The 15994-nt window shown below is 36.4% G+C and overlaps 1 protein-coding gene across 15 annotated transcripts in view; it reads left to right on the top strand.

The window, feature by feature from the left end:
* The window catches only part of PTPRK (protein tyrosine phosphatase receptor type K), a 566917-nt gene that overhangs the window by 285857 nt on the left and 265066 nt on the right, over positions 1-15994 (top strand). For all 15 annotated transcript variants that reach the window (XM_060283348.1, XM_060283337.1, XM_030853499.2 and 12 more), the window contains exons 4-5: positions 8322-8403; positions 10914-11029. In XM_060283348.1, the coding sequence (XP_060139331.1) occupies positions 8322-8403; positions 10914-11029 (198 nt within the window). The remainder of the gene's footprint in view (positions 1-8321; positions 8404-10913; positions 11030-15994) is intronic.

Raw genomic sequence — 15994 nt, 5'->3', positions numbered from 1 at the left:
CAGTCTCTAAAAAGGCAGATATTAATACCTTGCAACTTAGGATCAATTTAATGGATGGGAAACACCCTTGCCCCTTTGAATTCTTTCAGCCATGCCATCACACTCATGATTGCCTTCCTCTGGATCCCAAGTCATTTTCTTCTATTCATCCTGAACTTTAGTACTGGTGTCAGACTTGCTTTCTTCATTCCCAAGGCCCACCATTATCCTGATGGCTTTGGTATATTTGTGGAAAGTCCCTAGGTAGTTCCTTCACCTCCTCATCTCCAAAAATCACCTACCTTTTTTTTTTTTTTTTTGCTGTACGCAGGCCTCTCACTGTTGTGGTCTCTCCCATTGTGGAGCACAGGCTCCGGACGCACAGGCTCAGCGGCCATGGCTCACGGGCCCAGCCGCCTCGCTGCACGTGGGATCTTTCCGGACCGGGGCACGAACCCGTGTCCCTTGCATCGGCAGGCAGACTCTCAACTACTGCGCCACCAGGGAAGCCCACCTGCCTTTTTTAACCTGCTGCTCTTATTATACAGATCTTATAATATCTCACAAGTGTTCTAGCTTTACATGTAAGCATCTCACCTTCTGACCATAACATAAATTAATCTCTTTCTACTTGATTAATTTCACTGAGATCATCCATCAGCCTCATGGGGAGCATCCGTTGATCTAACCATCTGTCTTTTGCTAATTCATCAATTTGCTCATTGTATCAAAATTTGATTTCTTTGTAATCTCTTTTTGGTCACATTTTCTATTTCCATAAACTCCTTGATTCCTTTTTTTCTGTCTACTTTTTATGAACTTAAAATCAAGGAAATTCTATTTTAAATAGAATCACGCTCCATGGTAGATCAGGATCACTAGAAAAACACAGTCGCTAACTTCAGATGGGCCCACAATACTCCTGGAGATCCTATCACATTTTTCTTTTCAATTCCTTTTCTCTTCTTCTGTCCATTCTACTCCATTCATTTCTCTCCAAACTCCAACCACTCGTCCTTCCCACTAGCCCATCCTTTGTAGCTGAGAAAACTGAGGCCATACAGGAGAAACTCCCTTATCTACCAATCCTACAAATCCTACTCATATCTTCATTCATCCTTTCCTTATGTTATGAAAGAAGTAGAGCCCCTCCTCTGACCTGTGATTTGGATCCAGTGCTATCCTATCTCACATTAACAGTTATTTCTCTCATGTACACTCAAACATTCCCTTCAAATTGAATCATCCTCATCAACTTCAAAACATCTAAGTGTTTTTCGTCCTAAAAATGATAATAAAAGGTTGAACGCTTCCCTTGACCCCGTATCTTCTTCCATCCTTGGTTAGATTTCTCCACCGATTCAGGCATACTTCCTGTAGGAGGGTTACAAACATCTCCACTCCTCTGCTCTCTTCATTATTATCTAATATGGTTTCCATTTCTGTTACTTCATATGATGGTACTTTATTTGGTCACTCTTAATCACAGTGTTACATATAAGGAGTGGTTTTGTTCCAGCTTTACTGAGATATAATTGACATATAACATTATGTAAGTTTAAGGTGTACAATGTGCTGATTTGATACAAGTATGTATTGTAGAATGATTACCACTATAGCATTAGCTAACACCACCCTGTCACATAATTACCATTTCTTTTTTGTCGTGGGAACATTTAAGATTCACTCTCTTAGCAACTTTCAAGTATGTAATACAGTAGTTTTAAACACAATCACCATGCTATACATTAGATCCGCAGAAATTATTCATCTTATAACCAGAAATTTGTGTTCTCTGGTATGACATCATTTATATATGGAATCAAAAAAAAAAAAAACCTCAAAGAAACAGAGGCTAGAATGTTGGATACTAGGGTCTGGGGTTTGGGAGAAGTGGGGATATGTTGTTTACAGTGTACCAACTTCTAGTTATAAGATATATATGAGGGTATTTTTAATCTCCATCTTACTTAGTGTTTGATCGGCATTTGGTCCTGACATCTCTTCTCCTTCAGATACTCTTTTATTGGCTTTTATGATACCATGTACCTCCATTTCCCTTTTTTATCTCTACACACTTTATTTTTTCTCAGTTTCCTCTGTCTTTTTGTAGGCTTATCTTCCTTTATCCTATCAGGGTGAAAAGTATGGCAAAAAGAGAGAAGGTGGCTTGGGATGGATCCTTGAGAATCCAATGTTTAGAGTTTACATGAGATAAAGAGAAGTCAATTATATTTAATGATGCTAACATACTTATGTTCATGTATATTATACATTGTGTGTGTGTATATATCTATGTATAATTTGTTATTGTTGTTGTTCAGCTAGCATCTACTGAATGTCTGCTATGTGCCAGGTAGTAAGAATAAGCTTTGAGGACACAAAGTTGAGTCAAGCACAGCTCCTCCTTTGAGGCCTCACACTGACATCAGAGCACTGATACGGATGGACCTGCAGCTTTAGTAATGTTGGTTAAGATGACTGTTTTATTCAGGTGACTATTTTATTACAGATGACTGTTTTATTCATTATCCAAATTTGGACCGGAACATATAGAAATAAACCTATTTCTATTCTGTAGGTTTTCATTTTGTTACATTTATTCTTTGAAGGCAAATGTGTAATTTACTTTGAACTTTACATTAACAATATTCAGTGTTTAAAACTTCAAATCACAGAAAACATATTTGAGGAGGTTTATGGGAATGAAATACCAGTTTATTCTAAGGTTTTTTAAATTTTTTTTAATTTTCCAAATTCAGGGCAGAGAGTTATGTTTTTGAAAAGGGAGGAGGGAATGGGAAGAAATTTCATTTTAGTACATGTGTCCTTTATGGATATTTTCTTCCCATGATGGCAGTGGTGCCCCTTAACCTAGAATGCTTACCATGTACCAGGAGCTGTGCTAAATGGTTCACGTGTGTTATCTCATTTAATTCCCCCTTAACCCTGAGGTGGATACTAATAGTTTCTTTTTATAGAAAAGGAAACTTAGGTTTAGACTGTACATCAGTTAAAGTTACATAAGTAACTTTACATATGTTTTTCTATAAGTTAAAGTTAACATTTAAAGAATGTGAACTCAACGTATATCTGACTTTGGAGCCTACACTTTTAACACTGTGATATATTGAAAGAAAATTAAGTGCAAGTTTTTATTTCAGATTTTTATCATATCCATAATGTCTTGTCTTACGTGGCATTCCATATATCATTTAATCATTTCACATATACCATTCAATCTTCACAACAAACCTGAGTTATGGGCAAGGCCAGTGTTGCCCATCTGAGGCTCTGAAGACATGGTTAAATTAGTTGCCTGGGTTACATGTGATAGCAAACCAGCAACCAGAGCCCAGGCTCCTTACTTTGAGTTCAGCTTTCCATTGTATGAGGTACTTCTGCGTTAATTCAGTTTGCCAAAAGATAAAGTTGTTCTTGTTCTTTAGGGTTCGCCTCCTCCCCTCCTTTAATTTGACTTGACTTCACTTATTTAGTTAGTAATCCAAGAATGTTGCTAGAGTAGCAAAAATTTGATTAGAATCATCACCTTCAGTATTTCAGGTAACAGAGTGGAGTGGAAACAGCATGAAAAGCAGAGCCCTTTCATTCTGTTCTCAGGCTGGCCTCCTGGATGGGTTCAAGTTGACATCTGGTATGGCTTCCCTTGCTGTCTTCTCCTGGGAAGCCCTAGTTTTCTATTTGACACCGAGCATTAGCTCTGACCTGAGCATTAGCCCAAGCAAGTTTTGCATAATTAAGCTACTGAGATTGGTTTTCCCTGAGTGGACCGAAGAGACTTACAAGGTGAGGGCTCTGATAAAGTGATAAAGCTGATTAGATACTTAGCAGTAAAGGAATCTGATCTTAGAAATTTCCTCTTGCTCTAGTTAATGAGGCAGAGACAACACTTAGGGAAAATGAGTCACTAAAAAGAGAAACATTTTTATTTTCTTTACTAAAGAACCAATTCTTTCACTCCCTTTTAAATCAAGGCCTAACTTTATTTTCCAGAATAAAGCTCAGTTTAAATGCACAAATAAGAAACTTTTCCTCAGGGGTGTAGTAAACATGTTTAAACTTACCACCTACCAAGTAAAACAATTCGAGAAAGTAAAACTAAGATAAGCATAGAATTAAAATAATTTAATTAATGCTGCCTGTAACAAACCTGAAATAATTAACTGATTAATTATTCAGCTGTGTGGTCTATTCATAAGACTGTATTTTTTCCAAAAATAATTTTCTCATTTTTTCTTTCTATACTTTCCCTTTCCTTGAACTACCATTCGAGCAAGTAAAACTTGTTTTCCTGGAATATACTTATACAAATGTCCTATATTAACAATGTTCATAATCTTACCTTTTGGTTTATTTAGCACTTTTACAGATGCTACTGTTTAATCCTCACAAAACTTTGTAATGAAAGCTGCATTATCTCCATATTATGGGGTTGGGACTTGGCTCTTAAAGGTTATGTGATTTGCTCAAGAATTTGTAAATAGGAGAGTTGTGTGTCAAATACAAATTTTCTCACCCCCAAGAAAGTGGCCTGTACCACAATTGCTCCAAGTTATACATTATTTAAAGTCTCTACTTCCCTCCTCTATTTCTTGCTAAACCTTTGTTCCAATATTTAGAAAGTGACCTGACAGTTGTTATCATATCAAATACCTTCACATGAAATGCAAATGATATGTATACACACACTCACGTATACACACACTCACACATACACACACATATATTTCTGTCTTTATAGGTTAGCCCTCCTTTCATCATGAAATATTTGTCTTCCCACCAAAACCTCATTCTCCTACTTCTCAGCTTTAACTTATTCCAGGGAAATTAATAGTCATAAAGGGCAAACTTGAAGTAGAAAAGAACTAACACAGGAGGTAGCTTATGATGGGAGTGATTGGAGGGGAGGTGAACCATCCACCCAGCCTGCTGTGTCCTATTGTCATTGGCTTTGGGGTGGATGTAGATATGGTATGAGAATGGGAAGGATGTAATGCTGATTGATGATACTGCTGTTTAGTCAATAGAATATCTAATTAGTTTGCTATTTAAAATAACACTTTAAAAATTTAACATACTAGACTTTTAAAGGAAATTTAAAGTCTATTTAAATTAAATGTTCTACTGTGTTTGTTTCTTGATCTTGAGAGGAAGTGTAGTGAAGTTGATGGAAGATTAGATCCTGGAGGTTGACTTGGGTCCATCCCTGACTCTACGACTTGTTAGCTGTTAGACTTTGGTGCAGTCACTTAACTTTCTTTAAATTGAGGATAAAAATAATAACTACCTCATATGATTGTAGTGAAGATGTAATGAATTTGTGTGTGTGCAGAGAGAGAGAGAGAGAGAGAGAAAGAGAGGAGGGAAACAACAGCAGATGTGAGCATGAATGAGCATACTCAGTTAGAACAGTCTCTTGAGTATAGTAAGAGCTCAGTAAAAACAATCAAACTTATCCCCCTCCACTTTAGTGGAGTTACCAGAGAACCCTTAATGGCTAACTTTAATTGATACTTTTTTAGTTTCCCTTGACCTCTCTCCTACAGCTCATGTTTTTTGCTGTAGTTTGCATCTATTTTATTCAGACTCTTAAATTTCTAGTTTGTTGTTCTATTTTTACACAGTTACAGCAAGCTTCATTGTTTTCACTTTCTCCCATAGAGGCCCTAAATCTGTGCTGAGCTAGAACCACAGCCTGTTTCCAGAATTGGCAAATAGTCCCATGGGAAAGAAGATCCTGGGATCACACTCGAGAGATCCTGTCCTCCTAAAATTTGTGCTCATCTAGATGCCATTGTTTATGCAGATATCTGATGTTTTAAAATTATGGTCATTGTAATTTATCTGGCCTTTTCTAATCCTTTTGGTGGGAGTGTTGACCTGCCTGACTGGGGGGAGTGCCTTCCTCCACCCTTCTGTCTGAATCGTACTTTGTTGGCCTTACTTCTGCTGGCTGTCTTCTTGCCTTCCATTTCATGGTTTGCTGCTTTTTATCTTCTATGCCGTCTTACTCACCAATCCCTGTAACTTTCAAATCTATAGCTTACTCACTGCCATGATGATGACTTCCAAATCTATAGCTTTATTTTAAACCCATCTCTTCTCTTTGAGATATATCTGTCTAGTTATCTCCTAAGCATTTACCCCATATGTATCCTAGGCTAATGGAATCTGAAATGTCTGAAATGTACTTAGTTATCTTCTCCCTCAAATTTGTATCTTTTTCTGTATCACGTGTTCTGGCTAGGGATCCTGATAGTGTTGGGTCATGGGGTAGGCTGCCCCAAAATGTGCCTCAACGGTATACTGATTATTTTCAATTAGTTTCTTAAGAAATGGCCAGGGCAAGAGGGACACTCTGACCCTTCTTTCTGTCTTTCTGAAAACAGGAAATAAATCTCTCATGTGAAAGGTGTACCCCCTGCATCTGGCGGTAGAAGAACACCCTTATCACTCTTATCTCTTAGCAGAGATAGAGAATGCGGAGCTGAAAAGTCTGTGTAAACAAACCTTGCCACTTCACTAATTTACTACCCCAGGTCCAAACTCTGTTTAGGTTCTTCACTAATTGAGCACCCAAAACTATTTCCTGTCACTTCCTCACAAATTTATTGTTTCTTTGTCTAAAAAGCATAAAAGCTACCTGCTTTGGCCACTTCTTAGGTGCCATTTCTATGAGACCTGTGGGAAGTTTCCTCCTTCTTGACAACAGACAATAGCATTATCTACCTAAGGGCCCAGGCCAGGAATGAGAATTTTCCTATTATTTCTAAACAACTAATGAATCAATAATTTCTATTTTGTCTGTTTCCTTAGTATTATTTCTTTTATCTCTCCTTTTTCTTCTCATTTTTCTGTGTTCACTGTTACTAGCATATTATTTGTTTCTAGTCTTACCTTCTTTGGGGCCATCCTCCACCTTTTAGCCAAATATATTTATTTTTATTTTTTAATATTTATTTATTTATTCATTTATTTTTGGCTGTGTTCGGTCTTCGTTGCTGCACGGGCTCTCTCCAGTTGCGGCGAGTGGGGGCCACTCTTCATTGCAGTGCATGGGCTTCTCATTGCAGTGGCTTCTCTTGTTGCGGAGCACAGGCTCTAGGCGCACGGGCTTCAGTAGTTGTGGCACGTGGGCTCAGTAGTTGTGGCTCGCGCGCTCTAGAGCGCAGGCTCAGTAGTTGTGGCACACAAGCTTAGTTGCTCCACGGCATGTGGGATCTTCCCAGACCAGGGATCGAACCCATGTCCCCTGCATTGGCAGGCAGATTCTTAACCACTTCGCCACCAGGGAAGTCCTGAGCCAAATATATTTGTAATACACCAATTTGATTATATTTTATTCCTACTTTAAATATCAATTTCCAATATGTTTCCTAAAACGTTTTGCAAAACAGTCCAAAGATAACCTATGTCTCTCCATGAATAAAGGAGCCCATAGTCAAATAAAATGTTGAAATGTGGCATGCTTAATCCGTTTTCTCTTGAAGAGTCACAGCACACGTTACTAAGGGAAAGTCTTTACGAAGTTCTGTGATTGACTGTAACAACAAAATTCTAAAACATTAGCTTATATCTGAACATTGATTTTTAAAAATATATTTATTAAAATATTTATTAATAATATATATATTTAATATATATATTTTTTAATTGATTAATCATTGACAGGATATACTCCTGACTTCACTCCCATGGTATTCAAAGTCTTCCATGCCTACTTCTCTAATTTCATCTCTTCCCTCTTGAGTCTTTGTAGCTATACAGATTACATTCATTTGGTTTCCCAAACACAGATTTCTGTTCTATTCCATTGTATATGGTTCCTTTTGCCTGGAGTAACACTAATCTATCTGATGACCTCTGTCTTTGAAAATTCAGCTATTTAAAAGCTTAGATCAGTTGATGTCTTTGCTGGTTAGCATACTGCTTGGCACATTTGTAGGTGCTCAATATATGTTAAATAAATAACAAAAATGGAAAAAGTCAATAAGGGAAAATTTAGAGATATGAGATTTGCTATATCTGCCTATTCATTCTGCCTGTATATTGCCCATTCAGGAAATCTACAACACTTAATAATAGTTGCTTAAGAAATTTAGTGAGAACTGCTTGACCTCAATAATTTAATTGCTCTTCAAAAAAATGTTGTTTACCTGTACAAGGTTTAGGAAATTACTCACATTATAAGATGAAATTTTAATTCTTATTGGACGAAAATTAAATTTTAATTTTCATAAGTGTGTTATAGCTATTTTTCTTTCACTGTGAAAATTCCTTAAAAATGATTGTTGTAAGTGTTTTCTATTTCTTCCTGACAGGTAATATTTGAAGCTGAAGTCTCAGGAGGAAGAAGTGGTTATATTGCCATTGATGACATCCAAGTCCTGAGTTATCCTTGTGGTAGGTTGTGATTAAGAACTGTATTTTTCTATATCCTTTCAACACTTGTCTTATATTGGTAGTGACTATTGATTATCACTTGGTCATTGCTCTCTCTTTTGTTGTTGTTACTCCTAGCCTTTTGTTCAGTTTTAAAAGAACACTGAAATATTTCTAGAGTTTTTGAATCAAATATTTTTCAGACTTGTACTACACATGTTAAAGGATTCTTTTAATTAATTACTGTTCAAAAGAAAACCACAGTCCCAAAATGGCGTCACTCATGCTAAAAGTTCATAATACAAAACCTAGATTTATACCTGATCCAACTGCAGTTTCAGTTTCTTCCAGAAATGTTATCTTAATTGACTAGTCTGGATTTCATGGTCAAGCACCAGTAGGATAATCTGTCCTGTGATCCGTCTCTATCTCCCAGAGGAAGAAGAGGTGATCTGAATCATAAAACCCTTGCTGTTCCGTTTCTTCCTCAAAGAAGATGTCCTGGCCTAAAAATAATTACTTCTTTTCTTTTTGCTAGTAGCTCCCTTGCCCCACTCTTCTTCTCATAAAAACCTTCCATTTTGTACAACCCCTTTGATCTGTCTTATAGTTAATAGTTGGGATGCTGCCTGATTCATGAATCCCCTAATAAAGCCTGTTAGATCTTCAGTTTATTTAGTTGACATTATTTTTGACAGAAAAAATTAAAAATGTAAATGAAACTCTAGGTAGGACTCTTTCCTTTTTTTGGTATTATTAAATTGCCTAGGAAAGCAAAGAATAACAAATCAGTTCAGTGAAAAGAAAATAAGAAGAAGCCTCACCAACTTATGTGATCTGCTAAGTTGAAAGTTGGGGTGAAATGAAGAAAATGAATTAACTCATCTTATTCCAAACTTAAGACTAAGTTTTTAATGTCATAATAAATTTCTGGCTAATTCATATTAAACAACAAAACAATAGAAAGCACACAAAACAAGAAACTCAATTTGTTAACACATAGTTTGGTATGTCCTTAGATGCACATTGATTGGTCTTCAGATGGGGTAACTACTTTTGTGTTTATATCACATACTCTGAAAGGCAATTACTGCATGCATTCAGTAGAGCCAGGCATAAAACGGTTGGTATAAATTCAGACTTAAGCTATATCTCCCAACAGCAGTGATTTATAGGGCCCATGAATTCTAGATGATCTGTTCAGTAACCCTCCTGGTGGAAATTCTCTAATACTTTGTAAGCAGCATGCACAGGGGGCACCGTACCAGGGGCCAAGGCTCATGCTCCTGCTAACTGGTTGTCAAACCCTAGTGTGCCTCAGAATCACCAACTGGATGTGGCAAATCACACATTGCTTGGCCCCTCACTGGGTTCTGATTGTTCCCAGGTGATACTAATGCTGATCGTCTTGAGTTCACAATTTGAGAACCACTGTTCTAGCTTGTGTTCTAGTGCAAGCATTCCTTTTTCTGAAGCACCTACTGAGGTGAGGCACTGGAGAAGGATGTAGCAGGCAAAGGTGAAATGATTTATTACATGTGGTATATTCTAAGAAAAAGGAGAAATTATCTCACTCAAAGTTCAAGCTGGTTTACTAAACTCCTTCAATCCATTCATATATGAGAACGGTGTTTCCATCTACTGTTCATTTACACTTCTTGAAAGAAGATATTAAAGAAAGGCTTTCATGAGTAAACAAGTTAAAAAATACAGAAATTGAGCACAACAGTAGTTTCATTGTGATATGATCCTTCATGCACTATCTTTACTCACTGAGGCTTAGCTTTTCCCGTTTATGTTTTCTTTCAGTTGAAAACCTGAATAAGCTTCAGTTTTAAAAGGTAATTATAGAGAATGCTTGTTTGACAGTCATGTAACTCATGTATATTTTGATGGCAGTCATCACTTTTTTGTTGGTCTAATATTTCTTTTGGGTAACTTTCTTAGGACTATGAAGGAATAGGAGGTGGATTTAACAACAGTTAAGCTAATACTCTGAGAGGAAGAAAAACAGTCCCTTACCTTGTTCTTTGAAGTACTAGAGGATTATAGTTATTGAAATTTCTTTAGAAAAGAAAAGAAAGATGTAACTGCTTAAATTGTAACTTAATAGTTCAACAGCCATGTATATGTCAGTTTTTGAGCTGTCATTCTGTGTTTTTCTTATAGTTTTCTATTATGCTCTGCTTTGTGCCTATTTGATCTCTTTTGTTTGCTTTGACTTGTAACTATTATTATCACCCGTATGCAACATGCTACAGGGGTCCTCCAGCAGTAATCGTTGGGTGCTCACTCTGTATAGAATTGCTCTAGCAATTATGAGGCGATACGTAATAAAACTATTTAAAAAAGAGAACTTAGCGTGAGAGAGGCAACAATGTCTTTCAGCACAGAGAAAACTGAAATTTTCGTCCATACGACATTAGTCTTGGCCGAAGGTAAAAGTATGAACAACATTATTCTGTTGGGAAAAAGTAACACGGCATGTTTTCTTCATGTGGAAAAAAGTAAGTTTTTTCTTGTCTTCACAGATAAATCTCCTCATTTCCTCCGTCTGGGGGACGTAGAGGTCAATGCAGGGCAGAATGCTACATTTCAGTGTATCGCTACAGGGAGAGACGCTGTACATAACAAGTTATGGCTGCAGGTAAGGCCGCATTGGCAGCTGAACTAAAGGGTACACTTGATTTTTAAAAAATCACAAATTCTTTTTCCCTGTATGTGTGTGTGGGGGGGTGGGGGGTGGAATATGTGTGTGACAGGTTGTCTTTTGTGTAGGTTTGATTTAATTCGCTGCAGATTCATTTCAGATATTTCCATTTTTGGAATATGAATAAAAATATAACAGTGTATAGTTAATAAGTATTTGGGTGAGTTACTCATTAACTCCTTAGAGAATCATAATTCTCTAATGTTATGTCCAAACTGTAAAAACAATTTTTCTAGATCCATTCAAAATAGGAAAAAAATGAAAAATGTCTCATTTAACATTTTGAAAACAACTTACAAGAGCATAGTACTTAAGCAGGAACTGTCATACTCTGATAAAGTTTTCAAAAGTATTTTAAGAAACCTTTGGGAGTATTTCTGGAAATGTGAATTGGAAGAGAGCCAACTAAAATTGTTTTTCAGGATTTTTGTGTATAAGGGTTAATCACAGATCTGAGGACAAGATATTTGCCTTGCACATATTAAATCCGCAAAAAATGTGTATTTAATGAATTGCAGTTTAGCATACATGTTGGGGAAATGTAAGTGGTGCATACAAAGAGCTTTAAAAGAATCTGTGAGAAAACAGTGACTAAGGAATGTGCCATATCCTCAGAGAATATCTGTCAATCCTGGGACAGAGGTGGGTGGGGAGGTGGGAGGAGCTAAGAGCAACTAAAGCCTTGAGGCTGGACCTAGGGCAGAATATTTGAAGCTAGAATGTAAGAAATAATATTCTCTGAGCACCTTTATTATTATTATTATTTAATTCTGTTTGCATCAGAATGAGGAAAGGGATTTAATTAGTTAGAATTTTAAATTCCTGAGAATGCCAATAGAGACCAAAAAGGAAAATCATTAGCTTAGTTTCTTGAACATAGACATCAGGCTTTATTTTGTGATATCTTTAGAGAGAGAAAATTAGTGTCAAGGATCATCATTAGGTTTCAGGAAGTTGGGATCATAATTATAATCAATGATTATTGAAATCATACGCGTATAATGCCTGATATTGTACTGGGTGTTATAAAGGTGTTTTTTCATTCAATTCCCACATCCAATCGGATGTTATAACAGATGTATTTCATATAAATCTAATTATAGCTACTTTTGTAATTTATTTAATATGTGCATATCAGGATACCATCCTGAATACGTGAAAAGGAAATGTACTCTCTCCTTTTTACCCTGTGATTATGCTAATTTCCACTACAGGTATTTAAATATAAGATAATTCTTCCTGTAGAGTGTATTGTATAATGTACAAATTGTTTCATCATCTAAACATCTAGTTAGAATCCCTCTTACTTTCTCTCTCAGCCTATATACTGATAGTATTAAGAATGTGTTTAGATATATTTTCTAATTACTTTGCTAGTCGTTTGTCATTTAGGTAGAGACATTTTTGGCATTTAATTTTTATTGTTACCTATATAGTCTTGTCTTGGAGAACCAGAGACTCTGCAGTCTGCCCCTGGGTTTACGCCCCAGGATTTAATGGGACGTTGAAATAAAAAGGGTTTTGTGTACTTAGACACCAGCTGCCTTGTGGCAACAAAGACTTTCTGGCCCCGCTGGTCTGAGTGGGTTGCAGTCAAAATACTGCTCATTTATTGTTTGTTTCTTACTTTTGTAAATTGGCTCATTTCATTATAGTTTTAAAAAATTTTCCTCTTGCCAGTTTTTAAATAAAGATGAGAGATAAAAATATTCTGTTCAATTTCTGTTCTGCTTTCTTTTTTCTCCTCTTCTTTCTCTTTACATTTTCCAAGGTGAATTTATATATTTCTCGTCTATTTTGACATTGCCCAATTCTTCAGCAATTTACATGCTTATTCATGAAAAAGCTTTTCTGCCTTTTTCAATAATACCACTTAAATTACCTTAACTTATTCCCTTGAATCATTCTTCTCCATATTTAAGAAACATTGAAGATTATCAATTGCCTGGTTTAGGGTTGTTTTCAAATAAATAAGACTGAGACGTAGAGATAATGGTGTAGATATATAGATGTAATTGATATGTGTACATCTATAGAGTGAGTGAATCAGAAAGTGGCCAATGATTAAAAAAAATGATCCATCTTTTGCTGAAACTAGTAGAAACATAATAAAGGAAGAAGAATCTTGATTCGACAATGCATCTACAGGCCAACACACACGGATAGATGTCAAGTTATTTTTGCTTGGTGTAGAACAACTTCCTAAAGGTCAAGGGGCCCAGTTCTTAATTCTAACCTTAATTCTAACTCTTTAATTCTTATAACTCAGTTAATTATATTGGCTTAGAGAATTCATTGAACTTTTCCTGGCCATAGATTTTTTTATCTATTAAAGGAGGTGTGGGTAGAGACCAAAATCCCTTCCAGCTGTAAGATGCTAAACCAGGTCTCTACATTATTTTTGATGGTCTGAAACATGGCTTTGATCACCTTTGTTTTGTTTCATGGAGGAATGTAAAAATTTTTTTTTTTTTTGCTGTACATGGGCCTCTCGCTGTTGTGGTCTCTCCCATTGCAGAGCACAGGCTCCGGACGCGCAGGTTCAGCGGCCATGGCTCACGGGCCCAGCCACTCCGCGGCATGTGGGATCTTCCCGGACCGGGGCACGAACCCGCGTCCCCTGCATCGGCAGGCGGACTCTCAACCACTGCGCCACCAGGGAATCCCCCTAAAATTTTTAAGTTATTAGTTTTGTGTGGGAAAAAAATCATTCCTCAAATTAAGTATCATTGTGAGGACAACTGCGTAAAGTCTCTGCTGACTGCTGTGAACGAATGTACTCTGAAGTAACTCAGAATGAAAGGTCTTTGCATCCTATTACAAAAGTAATGGAATAATGGAGTAGCTGTTACACCTGCCATGGTCAGGTGTAATAAAAATGGCCATCAACTTTTTATGTCCTCCAAATCATTTATATAATATAATAATATTGAGCTTCAATTGGTAAATGTTTGAATATGGTGTAAAAGAGCAAAAACTAGAAAGCTTCCAATTTTCTATTTTAAATGAAAAATGGTACACTACAACTGCCATGAATACCTGATAGTATATGACATTCAAATTAATTTATGTATAGAAATACATTTAGAGAATAACTTCGCACTTGTTGTCTTTAGCTTACAATTGATATTTCAGTCATTTTTATTGTTTAAAATGACATACAAATTAGGTAAATTAAAGAATGGAGCATAAAAAAGCAAACACTTAGTGACTTACCTGAGATAATCTGGGATAGTCCATAAGACATATCATAGTGGGTCTGCTATATCTTTAGGGAGTGTTCTTTTTGTTTTTTTAATATTTATTTATTTAATTTATCTTTTTGGCTGTGTCGGTTTAGTTGCCACACAGAGGCTTTTCTCTAGTTGTGGTGTGCAGGTTTTCTCTCTCTAGTTGTGGCGTGCAGACTCCAGAGCACATGGGCTCTGTAGTTTGCGGCACGTGAGCTCAGTAGTTGTGGTGCGTGGGCTTAGTTGCCCTGTGGCATGTGGGATCTTAGTTCCCCAGCCAGGGATGGAACCCTCGTCCCCTGCATTGGAAGGCAGACTCCTTACCACTGGACCACTAGGGAAGTCCCTTTACAGAGTTTTCTTTCCTGCAAGATCTCAGATTATAAAATTAGAGAGTCTTAAAAGAAGGTCATTCACTCTAGACATTTAGAAAACAATGACAAAATACATAAGCCAAATTAACCTCCTTGCACATGCTGAGCAAACTACTGATGCATAAAACAATATGGATGAGTGTTTTTAAAAGTCCATTGGTGTAGCATTATGCATAATGTATATAGCACAACCAAAAGAAATACCTTCAATAAAATATATCATGCGCTAGTGTAAAAAAAAAAAAGTCCATTGGTGTCAGCAAGCTATAAATCTGGTGAAATCATGAGGTTTTGTGGGATGTAGTTTAAAAAAGTATGTTATGCAGTTCATATTGGATAAGGGAGTTGGGATAAAGTCTTTAGTTGCTCCTAGAGAATTTCCAAATTCATTTTCTTTCATAACGCTCAGTGAAGTAGCTTGCATTCTAGATATGAACACAACTTTTTTTTTCAGCTTACAATTTGCAGTTTTCCCCACATGAACAGATGTTTTATAATGCTTACAACAAGTTTTAAAACTATACCATTTTGTGTTCCTAAGGAACCCCCAATGGTAGAGAATTTGTGGATCATAACTTAAGGCTTATGATAAAACCCAGGTTATAGGAAATAAGATCATCAGTGAGATTTTAATGTACAATTTAATGTTTAATGTTTTTCAGTGTTCAATTTATAGTGAAATAAAATAATAAAAATGTCTGTTTATATTCCTGAGAGGTACCAGATAATTTTCTCACAGGAAAGAAAAAAAATAGGTTATATATGTTCGTGGGTTAAAAATTTTAGTCACGTCCTTTTTATTTCAACACAATAATATGGATAGTAGATAAAGTGATCGCAGGAAAAAGTGAATATATAAGGGAACAATAACGTATGACACAGAAGTTCCACTCCTGAGTAGTTACATAAGAGAAATAAAAGCATGTGTTCACAAAAAGACTTGTGGAAGAATGTTTATAACAGCTTTTTTATTCATTACAACCAGTAATTGTAAAGAACCCAAATGTCCGTTAACAGGAAAATGGATAAACAATTTGTGGTTCATTCACACTACTCAGCAATAAATTAGAAAGCGTGCACTACTGATACCAGGACTTATAAAGCTCAGCAATGTTATGCTTTCTGGAAGAGAAGAGACACAAAAGAGTGCATGACTCTCTAGATGCTAATCTATGGTGCTAGAAATCAGAACAGTATTTGACTGGGGTTGGGGGGTGATTAGGAACCGGAAGTGAGCAGGGAAACTTTTTGAGGTAAGGTAAATGTTATATAGCTTTATTGAGGCTTTGGGTCTATGG

This window comes from Globicephala melas, chromosome 14 (assembly GCF_963455315.2).
Source record: "Globicephala melas chromosome 14, mGloMel1.2, whole genome shotgun sequence".
NCBI classification, from domain to species: domain Eukaryota; kingdom Metazoa; phylum Chordata; class Mammalia; order Artiodactyla; family Delphinidae; genus Globicephala; species Globicephala melas.
The sequence above is the reverse complement of the archived record's forward strand: the minus strand, read 5'-3'. Positions and strand labels throughout refer to the sequence as shown.